General features: G+C 39.1%; 1 protein-coding gene across 1 annotated transcript; it reads left to right on the forward strand.

The window, feature by feature from the left end:
* Nucleotides 1-1,142: 1,142 nt before the first annotated feature.
* On the forward strand, nucleotides 1,143-4,683 carry LOC147338785 (uncharacterized). The gene is made up of 5 exons (XM_086298594.1): nucleotides 1,143-1,802; nucleotides 1,920-1,989; nucleotides 2,397-2,571; nucleotides 4,084-4,249; nucleotides 4,402-4,683. Exons 1-4 carry the CDS (start codon nucleotides 1,755-1,757, stop codon nucleotides 4,247-4,249), a joined length of 459 nt encoding a protein of 152 aa, XP_086154720.1. The 5' UTR covers nucleotides 1,143-1,754; the 3' UTR covers nucleotides 4,402-4,683.
* Nucleotides 4,684-14,765: the final 10,082 nt, after the last annotated feature.

Genomic DNA, 14,765 nt, shown 5'->3' on the forward strand with positions numbered 1-14,765 from the left:
ATCATCTAATCTGCTGCATGCAGTTGTATGCACATGCACAGCTGCTGCAAATGTGTGCTTGCCACTGCATTGCCATAGAGATCAATTCAAGTGACAGCTGCTCCTGGGGAGAGGGGAAAGAATGCAGAAAGGCCTCCTTGTAGGGAAATTTTATAAAGCAAGGTTCTCCAAATCTCTCCCAAAATTCTGTGTTTTCTTAATTGACTTCCATTCATATGTAAAGACTATAAGGTTAACTACAAATAAAAAAAGCAGAATTCACATTGCTGCATCTCCATCACTTATCTCTGATTAACCCTGAACAAGATTCACATTTCCTTTTGTTAATTTTTTTACTTGTCACTATTCTGTTGTTGGATTTCACTTAGGTTGTTGCTGCTGTCTGTTTTTGTGTAATTTTGTACTTGTGACAAGTAGTGAATAAAGTTATTTAAAAAAGACGCAGAAAGGCGAACTTCAGTCAGTGGAGAATATTGTAATAATTTGGCGGAGGCTTCTCAGTCGAGCAGTAACTGAATTGCTCATTTACTGAACGTGCAACATGTACAGAACTCTTCTGGGAACTAGTCAACCCAACTTAGTGAAACACACACTGAATGCATGCTGGCCCCGCCCACCCACCTACCTCTACCAACCACCAACCTCTACCAACCACCACTCCATATCCTGACTGACATGACCTGTGATCCAGTGATTGACAGGAGAGGAAAGACAGGCCAACTTTGTTAACTCTTCATTACGATATGCTCGAGAGGACAAAAGATTTTGCACCTCGTTATTGTTGGACCTCTGTGTGGAAACTGCAAACGGGACGTCATAAGGTAATGCAAAGGACTCTCCTACCTAACATACTCGTTTATTAATTCTTAAGAGCATATATATTTTTTGTGTGTGTGGGGGGGAGGGGGGGCTTAAAATCGGTGTTAGCTTGGTCGAAATAGCACATTAGCTGAATTATTCTGGAAAAAATAGGTTGTGTGTGTTTTTTTCTTTTCTTATTTAAATATATATTTAGATATATATTTTCCACGGGGATCGGCGAGGAACACAGGCGCAACAACAGTCTTTGTCTTTTTCCCGCCGAGTGTGGTGCATTGTCCTCCTGTGCTTCTGTTCTATGACTATTGAGAAGCTGGCCACGCTAACAGTGGGACATTTAGCTTCAGCTAAAGCAGCAGGTAAAAATACACATTTAATGAGAATAAAGAAAGACAACTTTTTTTTTGGAAATTTAGAGACTGCTAAAACAATCTTATCCAGTTTTGAGCTTGCTCATGTAGGTTAGCCTGCTTTATTTAATTTTGTGTGAGCTGCAGTACACAACATTAAAAAGTTAATATAACATTAGGTTGGTGGCGCGAGGAACTCCAACCTAAGTTTAATATTTATTATTTTTTTAAGTGGGAAGGGGAGCATGTTTTTTTTCCTTTAATACAACGTCTTCCAGGGTCTTTTTCATAGGAAAACCATGTAACGTCTGTGTTAGGTTGGTCAAAAGAGCAATTAGTTGAATTATTCTGGAAAAGATGGGTTGTGTGTTTTTTTTTCTTTTATTTACTTATGTAAATATATTTTTCAAGGGTTAAATAAATGCAACATTAAATTAACAATTGTCTCTCTGTCTTTTCCCGCCCAGTGTGGTGCATTGCAAGCCAGAGACTTCAGTGGAACAAGGAGATTGAACATCTGCTACTTGAGTGCACAGTGCAAAGCTGAACCACAACCAGATCGCCACAGCAGCCATCCTTCTTCTGATGAAGTACTTCCAAGAAAAAGAGGACTCAATCTTCATCTTGGCTGACGTAATTATATTTAAAATTTTACACATGCACTCTCAATACTGTCAACATAAACAAAGGAAAAATATTTCAGTGATTTTGGGTATCATCATTCAAATCAGTTCCTTTTGTGTTTTAAAGGCTTTTTCCACCAAGATGTCTGTTGAGAGAGAGATGACCTTACCCATCACACCAAGGGTAATAGCGCTTGGTAAGTAAATAGTTTCAATCCTCTTGTAATATTTTTGTAAAAAATCTATGTAATTATTGTGGTATTTGTACCCACAACAACTTACTTAACAGGGATTTGTCTGTTTTATATTGTATAAAATAGAATACACACAGTTTGCTGCTGTTTCTCTTATTATTTATTATACACAATGACCAACAGGAAAAAACAGCCTAACATTTCAGCACAGGCCAAAATGCCAAAACATTAGGCAGTTTTTTCCTGTAATTGATCATAATTTTCATTACATAATAAATAATAAGAGAAATAGCAGCAAACCGTGTGGATTCTATTTTTGTACAGTGTGAGGCCTGCTATCCAGCATTCTTGTGGAAACCTTATTTGTAAGGGTGAGCACATTGTCTTATTGGACTCTTGTCTGTTTTTAGGGAATAATTTCATGTCTGCAAGCCGCTGGATGATCAGTTTGGAGGGCAAGACATTTTATGAGCCTGAGCAGATGCATGACTTTGCCAGCACCCTTGCTGTCTTCTTTGCGTCATACTACGTTTTCAACCTTGAGTATCAGGAGTCAGCGTCCATCACACTGGAGATGATACAGAGGTAAATACTTTACACCATTTAAGAATGAAATATATGTGATAGCTTGACTACAGTTTAGAGCTGGGCGATAGAACGATAACGATATGTATCGCGATATAACTTTTACTCGATAGAGAAATTAAGCTATCGCGATAGACCTCGCCGCTCTTGTCCTCTTAAAAAAAAAAAAAAAAAAAAAAAAGGTCAGCCGATCCAAATTCAGTAGCGCAGAGCTGAACCAATCACAGCCGCAGCGTCACGTCGCGTGACTTGCTACGTACAGCACAAGTGCCAAGCCGCACGTGTGTTTGTTTGGGAAGCAGCCAGCGCATAATGGAGGAAATGAGTGTGCCGACTAGAAAAATCAACCGAGCGTGACCGAAGAGAAAACCGATGATGGTTCCAATGCCGGAGAGATTGTCGAACGGATGAGCCATAGAAATTCCGTAGTGTGAAGGTATTTCGGCTATTTCAAGTCTGACAAAAAACAGAGTAGCGTGCACTGTAAATTGTGCCGAAAGCAAGTCTGGAAATACAATAAACTGGTGCATGCGTCACACTGTGCGCCGCGTTATTGTTTCGTTGAAATGAATTTCTACAATACTGTTAATTCTACTCTCTGCAGTGTTTAAATGCTTACATATACACACAGTTACTGTCCCTCCACACATACGACTCGGTTCTGCTTCTATGCTGCAGCTTTGTTTACTTTTTCCCACCGAGGCTTCTAGACTTCTGATTGGCCAACATTTCTGCACGGTTAGGAATCTAGCGCCACCTGCTGCTTTGGCATGTTCATAGCAGCGTTTCCCTTCATTTCTGCCTTTATGTGTGGACGGGATTATTTTTTAAAACGAAAACGGAAAATCTCCGTTTTCAAAAATACCCGTGTACGTGTGGACGTAGCCTCAGTCTCTGACTGGAAGCGCTAATTCGTCATTCGGCTTTTGTCAGACTAAAGTAACTGTTAAAACTGTTTGAAAAGCTAAGCTATACAACAAGGAGAGATTGAGAATTTCCTTTTAGTTCTCAGTTTATTTGATATTGACAAAAGTTAGTCAGTTTTGTCTGTTCTTCTGTAAAACAAACTAAGATTTATTTTTAGAATTAATATTTTGTTTCTAAGTGGAATTGACAATTTAGTCTGTTTCATTTGTTCTATTTTGAAACTTAAACGCTTTAGCGGCTGCCTTTTGTGTAGTTTGCAATATTTGCCTTTATTTATCTGAAAAAGTCTCATGTTCCTTAAGTACATCTACCCTGTTGAACTTATTATGGGAAATAAATATTTAAAAACAAGCTGCTGATTATTTCACATTTTACTTGTGAGCAACGGCACATTTAAATCTTACAAATATAGTTATTTGGCTTATATCGTGATAGATATCGTTATTGCCTGAAATGAAAAAAACATATCGTGATATGAAAAAATCTCATATCGCCCAGCTCTACTACAGTTGCAGAAACATATAGGTGATTGCTGTAATGTATGTTTTAATTTTGAAATTAAAGCAGCCTTTTTTCCGTTAAAAGGTTCTTTGTGAGGATCAATCCAGACATGGGAACAAAATGCCCTTCAAAACTTGGTACAAGCCGCAAGACAGGTTGTGTTGTAAAGAGGAAGGTTACAAGCATCAGCCCTCGGATCACCACCTTCCTCCAGCGGCTCTCTGAGTTTGAATGGAGGACTTCCAACTAGGTAAGAATACAGAGATGATAATATCTTTTACATAGCTGATAATTATATACATACTGTACACACATCCATACAACAGTATGAATGATCTCAGACAGATGTGAACAAGTGAATAACCTGAGCAAACATGAATATTGATGATGTGTCTTTGACAGGTGGTGATAAAGACTACGCTGAACCCGACCATCCTGGTAACGGAAATCTAAATCCCATGTCACATTCTATTTCCTGGGACCCACTGATAATTATTAAATTTTGTAAATGATTTTTGTTTTACAATTGTAATAGTTTATTTAATGTTCATGCTGGTGGGTTTGTCCTGTTTTTAGTGGAATGAAAAACTGTTTTCCTTAAAAAAAAATCAGACACAGAAAGGTGAAGGACTGTGTAGTTTTCATGTATGCTTCTATTTATTTTGGTTATTGACATTGTTTTTATTCAGTTGAAAAATGTTTTTCTTGTTAAAAAAATTTATCAACAATAAATGTTGGTTTAATTCACTATTCTGAGACTACTTTATTGAATTATATTGTTTTTTGTAAATGTTCTTATATTGAATATGAATGTTAATATTATTTTATATGCTGTAAAACACAATTACAGTCTAAACAAATTATACTGTACACAATTACAGTGTTATACCATAAACCACATTTGCAGTACAGTGATACTATAAAACTTAATCACGGTAAGTCTTTCTAACTGTAAACCACGTTTACAGTAAAGCTGTTATACTGTAATATATGTTTACAGTAAAGTGGTTGAACTGTAAAACATCACAACAGTAAAGATACTGTAAATCAGTAATTACAGTAACTTACTGGCAATAGTGTTGCCAGTAAGTTACTGTAAAAATACAATAAAATGTCTAATTCACATTGGAATAAATGGTAAATGGCCTGTATTTGTAAAGCGCTTTACACTACATTCAGTCATTCACCCATTCACACACACATTCACACACACGTGATGGCAAGCTACATTTTTGCCTCAGCTGCCCTGGAGTGCACTGACAGAGGCGAGGCTGCAGGACACTGGCGCCACCGTGCCCGCCGACCACCACTAGTAGGCAACAAGTGAAGTGTCTTGCCCGAGGACACAACAACCGAGACTGTCCGAGCCGGGGCTCAAACCGGCAACCTTCCGATTACAAGATGAACTGCCAACTCTTGAGCCATGAGCCATGATCGACCTAGATTAGGAGTTATAAAAACATAAACCAAAAAACCTCACTCACCATAACAAATTCTGTCAATTCATATACTGTAGTTCACTGCAGGAGATAATTTGCACAAGCAGCACTATCAATGTGGCACTGCTTGTTTGCTTGCTCCTTTTTAATTTAGTAGTGCATGGTCACTCACTAACAACAAGTGCAAATTACTTGATTTTCTAGAAGGAAACTGGCAGGCTGGAGAACATGAAATCTCACTGTGTCTGATGTTTGTGTGAAAAAAGATTTTCTTAGGTCACGGTAGTTTGTGTATATGTCTTTCCTGCATTAACTATTAATGATCTGCACAAGATACGTTTAAGTGGAGGGTGAAAGGAAACTGAGTGTGAAAGCAGAATAAAGGGCTGGGGTACATTAAGGCAGAAGGAGTATCAGGGGTTGGGAAGGGTATCAAGGAGAGCGTTGTGACATTTAAGGGGTATTTTGGTTTACGTAGTTCAAAATTGAAAGTACAGAACTGCTTTGTTCCCAAAGGAATAATGCAATTGTAGGGATTTATTTTATCAGTTGCTTATGACTAAAATGTCCAGCGTTGTGCGTATGACTCAAAATGTAAGAAATTGTGCTGTCAAATATAAGTGCCATTATTACGTAGCTTTAAGCTGAACATGCAATAAATCCGCATGGACTACTAACCTAGTTCCTAAAGAAATATAAGTTTCTGAGGCAGGTTTAGAACAATGGGTCCCTGATTAGCATCATGAACGGCAAAAATAAAATAAAAAAAACAGAAAAGAAAGTTGTTGAAGGTATTTGTCTTTGTCATTTGAGTGGAAGCCCCACATTCTGGGCATTCATTGTTGTTCGGACTTAGTCCTGTGGATGCATTTCCTGCACGGTTATCTGAAAAAACAAAAAAACCCAACTCTTGACAGTCTGACTTTACAAGACCAGTTCTCCTCACATTAAGTACTGATCTAGTGTGTAGTAGACAGTAAATCCACTTTTCAAATGCTGCAGTTGCATTTGTTAAAATATCCTGGGATATTTCCTGGGTTTATGTTGAATTACACACAACTATTGAGTGTGAACAATGTAACACTCAGTCATGCAAGTTGGACATAAGTACAGTAGCTGATGTAACATTCATTTGCCACATTAAAATAGAGTTGCAAAGTAGACAGCAACCCTGTTACCTGAAGTGCTTGGTTCTGCTGAGTTTTTCTATTTGGTTGCTTTAAAAAAAAGAAAAAAGAAAAAAAAGAGTATCATATATTTTACAAGGAAACATGTCTGTCTCTTAGATGCTATAACATTTCTAAAGCTACATTATATTATATCTACTCACCTATTCAAATCACTGAATAAAGGCATTCCGATCGCTTTCATGGCCACAGGGGTATAATATCAAGCATCTAGGCATGCAGACTGCTTCTGCAAACATTTGTGGAAGAATGGGTCGCTCTCAGGAGCTCAGTGAATTCTACCCTGGCACTGGGATAGGATACCACCTGTGTAACAAGTCCAGTTTTGAAATTTCAACTTTTAGCAATATTATAACAAGTGGAAGTGATTAGGAATGATAGAAACTTAGCTATAAAGTGTTAGGACATGTAGAATCACAGACTGTAGTCAGTGGATGCTGAGGTGCCTAGTGTGCAAAGGTCACCAACTTTCTGCAGAGTCAGTCACTACAGGCCTCCAAACTTCGTGTCCTTCAGAGTGTCTCAAGAACAGGGCATAGAGTTTCATGGATTGGGTTTCCAGGCTAAGTTGCCTTACATCATCAAGTGCTATGCAAGTGCCAAGTGCCTCTAGAGCAGTGGAGACTTGTTCTCTAGAGTGAAGAATTGTGTTTCTCTGTCTGGCAGTCTGATGGACAAGTCTGAGTTTGGTGGTTACGATGAGAACAGTACTTGTCTGACTATAGTGTGCCAAGTGTAGTGCAGATTTTAGTGTGGGGTCTAGTGTATGAGGCACTTTGTTCAGCATCCATGGAGATACTAAAAAATAATGTTGTCAGGTGTTGTCCTCGGTCACTTTGTTCCAGTGAACTCTTAAGGACACCAAGATATTTTGGACAATTTCATGCTCCCAACTTTGTGGGGACAGTCATGTTCCAACATGGCTGTGCACCAATGCACAAAGCAAGGTCCAAAAAGATATGGATGAGCAAGTATGGTGTGAAAGAACTGCACATTGACCAATTTACTTGCGTTTTGTTTGTTTGTTTCTAAATAGACAAGTTAACTCATAGTGGACTCCATGTGGTTTATTTGAAGAGTTTTAGTCAGGTTTCAGCGCTCATTAAACAGAAATGACATTATACATGCTTCCTTTAGACAAGCATGTAGATGCATGTCAATCTACAGTCTTTGTACAGTATAGTTTTTTTTTACAAAATCTGATAGAGTATTATATATTCAGTACCTATACTAAATATAATTAAGAGTAAATACCATTCTAAAATAGACATTTAAAATAGAATTGATTAAAGAACATTTTAATTAATGTGAATAAAAGACAAAAGTTTTCTTTATTAAATATGACCATAGGTCATTAATTAAAACAACAACAACAAAAAAAAAACAAAACACAAATTCTGACAATGAATTGAACAAACACTTTGGACATGCAAAGGAATTCAACTGACTTCATCCCTCTTTCCTTCAGCTTGGCTGAACCCAGAATGACCTTTATGAATAATGAGGTATTCCAGTGGTAACCTTGACAACTGGTCTATGTTGTTGGCAGATAGGCACAGAGTTAAAGTAATTCAGCTGCTGACATAGAATGCAGAGTGTTTATTTTGCCCTCTGAATAGAGGGATGGAGGTTTCCTGATTGTGGCTCAAGAGTTGGGAGTTCGCCTTGTAATTGGAAGGTTGCCGGTTCAAGCCCCGGCTTGGACAGTCTCGGTCGTTGTGTCCTTGGGCAAGACACTTCACCCGTTGCCTACTGGTGGTGGTCAGAGGGCCCGGTGGCGCCAGTGTCCGGCAGCCTCGCCTCTGTCAGTGCGCCCCAGGGCGGCTGTGGCTACAATGTAGCTTGCCATCACCAGTGTGTGAATGGGTGTGTGAATGGGTGGATGACTGGATATGTAAAGCGCTTTGGGGTCCTTAGGGACTAGTAAAGCGCTATATAAATACAGGCCATTTACCATTTACCATTTAACACTGACAATCTGAAAAGCACAGTGTGCAAGTACATTAATAATAAAAAACACTTAAAATGCCTGAGCATGCTTTTAAAAAGGGTTATACAGTCATGAAAAGATGTCTGTAAGGTGTATGAATGAACGATGAGGGAGGGATAACAGCAAGGTTAAAAGATATCTTGGCTTGGTTTCATAAACTTTATTTGTCTTATTTTATAGCACCTAAGAAGAAATTCTACACATTTTTGGGGGTGTACTAATTAGTAAGGTTTTTTTTTTTAGGATAGGAGGATATTTTAGTATGTACAAAGTACATAATTAATAAGCCAAGAAACTTCCTTGGTGTTCAGCATTAATTACCTCTTCAAATTAACATATCCGCCCCATCATTTTCTCCCACTGTGACTTTAACACTTTAAGATTACAGAATACCCACAGGCACTTTCTCACAGGGACACTGAAAAGGTTATGAACCTAGAACATACATGGTATGTCTCTGTGGTAAAGGATAACTTTATGGTTTTGATAGTATTATGTAGGGTCAGTTTTCTGTCCCATCCCCTGTTCTGAGTTCTCTAAGTATATTGATCTGTTTGTCTATATGAAGAATGGATAACCAAAAGAACAAATAAAATCTATTGTAACACATAAATAGTGATAAGGGAAAAAATGAATGGAAATGATTGGTACTAATGCCTGTAATTGCTCACTATATATCTGAGATCATGCAAAGGACATTTAACCATTAAACACTGATAACTTTTTTTTTCTTTTTTACTGCTATACTTATTGTAGATATTAACTTTCACATTTCTGTACTTTTTATGTGTTTCTGTGAGAAATTGTTACTTAACTTGCTAAAACAAATATTTTTGCATGATTAATATTGGCAAAGCCCTTACTGGCATAACTTGTTATGAGGGCAATAAAAAATGTGTTCAACACTAAAGCATTTCCCAAGGCTGCAAAATATTTACTGAATATTACTGAAATGAATTTCATTGACTTGTGCTCTGCATAGATGCACTGATGTGTGCCAAATGTGCCAAGCCAGTGTGCCAGCTCTGTGGGTGCAACTCCCCCAGTGTCAGATGACCAGGTTGTGAATCATTGATCTGAGCAAATCAATAGTCAGCACGTCCATCTCCCGTCCACTCTCAGTGGGTCACCATCTGTGTGTGTGTCCATATCCTGTCCGAAGCCATCGCAGGAGCCCATCAGCACACACCAGGTGGCTGCCATCTGGGTCCCGCCGCTTAACACACAGCATGGTTCTCTGTGTAGGAGAGTGTTGCATGTATGCATGTGCTTGCAAGATAGAGACTGACAACTAAATGTTACATTTGTGGGCGTGGATCCACAGTTACTATGTTGTAAGTGTTGAATTGAGTCCACACATGTGAAACCACAAAGGTGCACAGCGGGTCCATGCAGAAAGGTGAAGATTTCTGTAAAATGTGTGTAGACAAAGATACCCAGTTCCAGTGAAGCTGGTGGCCAGCACCGAAAAATGTTGAGTAATAATAAAGTGTTAACAAGGTGCTTGTTGTTTTGGCATGCCACTATCTTGATGACTAGGTGTGAAATATTTTAGAAGATAGTGTTTTGGTGCGTTGGTGTGACTTTCTAACACTTTTTGACTAGCTCCCTTTCACACTCTTAAGTATCACAAGGCTTGCTGAATTTGTGGACTTGAGTCATGACACTTCACTACACATTACCTCATGCTTAGCTATCAAAATTGGGACAGAAGTCAACATATTTCTCCTCCCTTTATCTATTTGAGGATATACATTGTCATGCCATTTGACTTTGAAAAGGTACATATTTTGAAATTTACACAGATTTTTAAACACCTACACATTTTTGACAAGTCTTTCTAATTCAACTTTATTTTTAACCACTAACTTCTTCACATGTGGTGCACTACATTAATGTATACTAATGTGCTGCATATTTTCTGGGCTTTACCGTACATGGGCCATCTTCTTCTCCTCCGTCAAAGACACGAAGTTATTATACATACATCCAATCTCTTCACAGCATTTCAGAACAACATATTAGGGATGCTTGGACACTCACAAATCAGAATTTGTCTTGTCACAAGTTATTCACACATAAAATAATTACATTCAGATCAAATAGTACCTAATATAATTATGAAGCTTCTAATCTGCCAAGCTCAAATGTAAAAAATGAACACACAAAAAAAACATGAAATATCCAAATTATTATTGTGCAACTTTGACCACAAATGAAATTTACTTATTTTTAATTAAAATTACATTTTAATTAAACCTGATTTAAATATGACTGCACTCACCTTCATAGTTCCTCATAGTTGTCCACTTGCATATACGCATCCAAAACCCTTGACTTCAAACTTGTCAAAGAGCAAGGATTAATTTCTGTGTCAAATTGTCACAACAGCTGGTCTCGAGCCATGACCCAGAGACTGAACAGCACTTAGGCTACGTTCACACTGCAGGCGAAAGCGCATCAAATCCGATTTTTTTGACCCTATGCGACCCATATCCGATCATGCTATGACAGTGTGAACGGCGCAAATCCGATATTTTCAAATCCGATCTGGGTCACTTTCGTATGTGGTACTGAATCCGATACATATCCGATGTTTTAGAAAGCGACTGCTGTTTGAACGGTCAAGTCGCATTAAATCCGCCTTTTACGTCACCGACACAAGACTGAAGCCAATTATCAGCGCCAGAGAAGCGCCCGAGAAGACATCGCGAACGCTTCCTGGCCATCCAGTGTAGATGTTAGTGAAACTGTTGGGAAGACAATGTGAACATTTTATTTGTACTGTAATCTGCAGATTCTGACAGAAATCTGCAGCTATCATTTGAAGCACCGCTCCTCTCTTAAACAGCAATAAGGATCATTATTAGGTTATTTACATTATTATGTAAATAACAAAATAACTTAAAGCAAAAATTGGGAAACGAAGTCCGAAGTCTGCATATTAAGGGCCATCAGTCAAACAATACTGTTGCTCTGGGTCTAAACAGAGCTCGTTGTGTGTGACAGCTTCTTTTGCGCATGCGGGCCGCTTTGAGCGTTCACACTAGAGCGCGTTTGCTGTCGCATTTTATTTGTAGTGTGAACGAGCAGACAAAAAAATCGGATTTGATCAAAAAATCGGAATTGAGCATTAAGACCTGCAGTGTGAACGTAGCCTTATTGTCAAAAAAGTCTTCTGAAGGGTAAGATGAGTTCAGGAGTACAACCAGGAGCATGTTCAGTGTCTTGGCATTAATAGAGTTTGCATTGGGAACGCGTTCCCTAAGGTCAGACTGTCAATGCAGATTTATACTGTAATGCTCTAAGATGTCAGAGGGAAGCCAAGCAATGTGTTCTATTCTGTGCCAGCACAGAGCACATAGAAAACACAATAGTTTTTGCCAAACCCAGCTTTTACTAAGCACCCACCACACTCTGAAATTTGGCTCCCTGCAGTCTCCAAAAGTACTATGATTAGAAATCCTAAACATATAATGAATGCCGATCGCACATCACAGATGCACAAAGAAAAGTGGTTCTAATGTAGTTGTGCTTTGTGTGTAGCACTTGCCAGGGAGACAACTTTCTGAGAGAGCTTGTCTAAAATCGCTAGCCCCGGGACGTCAGGCTAGCGATTTTGCGAGCCCTGATTAGGTATGAGTTTTGATTAGGCAGCAATTTAATCCTCTTTATTTCTTTACCATAGAATGCATATAAGAATATAGAGATCTTTGATCTCACCGATTTCTTTGTGGACTCCCATTTTGAGTTTAGCATTTTGACTGTTGTCAATCCAGTTCTGTTTAGGAGAAAATATTGCCATTTTGCATGACAAGGTGAAATACAATGATAGCAGCTAATTTTAGCAATCTTGTAATCCAGACTACATGGATGCACATACACCTTCTAATTAGAGCTAAGCAATATAATAAAGTACTAGACTTCCAGGGATTTATAAGTACTGTTAGTAGCAGGCTCTGTAAAACGTTTTTTGTCAGATAACTTCAGTAAAAATGTTCCAAAGGCACCAACACCACAAACATAGTCCTGTGACTGAGATTAGCATAAGTGACACTTAGCAGACAGCTAGATTGGCTAGCGTTTGGAACCAGCCTTGAGTGGCTATTGGAGGTACTTCAGCATTACCATTACCCTTTCATCAACAGAAGCTACTTATACTTGATGTAAGAATTATATTAATATATTTAGAACTTTTCTTTTCCATTTTTATTGAACCTTTATTTAATGTAATTAATAAATTCTTAACAAATTCTTATGCATATACTTCTCAAATAACATTATTTACATTAAATATTAAATTAAATAATCTTATTTGAGCTTCAATGATTCAATAACTCTTTTGGTTTTCAGTTACATCTGCAGTTGTACACATTTACATACATAAGTGCATAGGTTTTATGAAGGTTTTATTTTATTATATTGTGTTGTGAGTAAAAATCCAACTTCTGTCTATAAGTTGATTAACATTTACATTCTGGGCAACCAACCATTGTACATAACCTTTCTGCATGATTTCCTCCTCTGCTTTATCTATCACTAGGGATGGGAATTGTTAATCTGCTTGTTGGTTCCACTTAAACATGCATAACAATCTGCTGATTTTAATTTGTGTGTCGGAGGAGGAAAATAACAATGCAATCTATAGCATGGATGGACATAATCTTTTTTATAATACACAAACACACGAGAGTGCGATTGTAAAGTGGGAACTGCATCCCGGACAGAAACAGCTGCATTATGGTGCCAAAACATATTTGACTTTTTGCAAGAACCTGCATAGACAGCATTCTAATGCTAAGCTAGCCAAGAACCCAGAAGGACATTAAAGCTGAGTGAAGACTGTCCCCAACCTGACAGCCAGAACCTGTACTTCAACAGGTAACAAACTCATGAACATCATGCTGCAGCCTGACTAATTAATTAGAAATAACTAGCTCTAACTAATTAGAGCTAGTTATTGCTTTAAAGTGTCTGTGGTGATTGCTTTAAAGCATCCTTGTGCTGGTTTTCAGCTTTGTCTTCATACAGAAATACTAATCGAAAGATTACAGAATTGGGACTTGGGTTGGTGTGTGGGGCTGTAGCCTCTGGTTTACATTGTTAACTGGTAATCAGGAGTGTGTTTTAGCTATTTTACAGAATAACAAGAAAGTAATGTAACAAGTAGTATAATAACTTACAAGTGTTCTGTGTAATATGCCTAATATTTACTTTTTAAGTAATGACCCCAACACTGAGCACAAGAAAGATGGCAAATACCTCCAACATGCACAAACATTTGACCCAGAGCATGCAATGCATTTTCAAAAATGTAATGTCTTTGATATGCTGCTCAGCAATGGTGGTCACTTTCAAAGTAAAGCCAAAGAGAACCCAATGAAAATCAATAAGAGAATCGATAAGTGATATTGACAATGGATTTAGGGGACATCTCAGGCCCTCCAAGGTTTGGAGGCCTATCTCCACCCACCACTACTTCCCCTGCCAGTGGCGGACTCCCTCAGGTGTCAGTGCATTGGTGGTTCTTTGTGTCCGGGGATGGGCGTCCGGGTACACACCGGCTCACTCCTTGGCGGCCGCTTATCGGGGCCTGGAGCCTGGGGCTCGCTCGGGCCACTTCGGAGGTGGGGTGCCCCCGGCCTCTCGGCCTGGGGCTCGGTCACTCAGGCACAGCTGGCTGCCGGCGGAGCTCACGGGCGCGCCACTGCAACTCCCCCTGGCTTCTGCTCCGCGGCTGCTGGGCGAGCCCTCATCTGGGACTCTCCTCAGCTCTTACTGGGACAGTGGCGCGGCTGCCCCTCTGTTGGTCTTCCTTGGTCTCTTGTGTTCTGGGGGCCTCTGGATGTCTGGAGTTTTGATCTCCTCCATACCTGCTTCATGCCCTGGAGGACGGGGCTGTGGCCCCCCCACACTCCCTAGCAGATCGTTACATGGAGAAACCTTTGGAATGCAAGCATGCTGATCCACACAGGTATGCACACAGGTGTACACACGGGTATTCACAGACGCGGACTACAGCTTTCTTGGCTGCTGCCTCAAAGCACATTGTGCGCTGTCTATCTTGCGTGCTGCACAATATAGTTTATTACTTAGTATCTACTGATATTTACTGCTAGCTAGTTTATTGTGATGGTGCCGTTTTTTTTA

The sequence above is a fragment of the Aulonocara sp. 'chitande type north' Nkhata Bay genome, linkage group LG1 (assembly GCF_057382095.1).
Source record: "Aulonocara sp. 'chitande type north' Nkhata Bay isolate Kocher_YH1m ecotype deep benthic linkage group LG1, A_spYH_male_GT1.1, whole genome shotgun sequence".
NCBI lineage: Eukaryota > Metazoa > Chordata > Actinopteri > Cichliformes > Cichlidae > Aulonocara > Aulonocara sp. 'chitande type north' Nkhata Bay.

Excerpts from the sequence above, each read along its gene's own strand:
- LOC147338785 (XM_086298594.1), top strand. The coding sequence starts at position 1,755 with ATGAAGTACTTCCAAGAAAAAGAGGACTCAATCTTCATCTTGGCTGAC. Across the intron at positions 1,803-1,919 it reads CAATCTTCATCTTGGCTGAC|GCTTTTTCCACCAAGATGTC; the intron begins GTAATTATATTT and ends TGTGTTTTAAAG. Across the intron at positions 1,990-2,396 it reads ACCAAGGGTAATAGCGCTTG|GGAATAATTTCATGTCTGCA; the intron begins GTAAGTAAATAG and ends GTCTGTTTTTAG.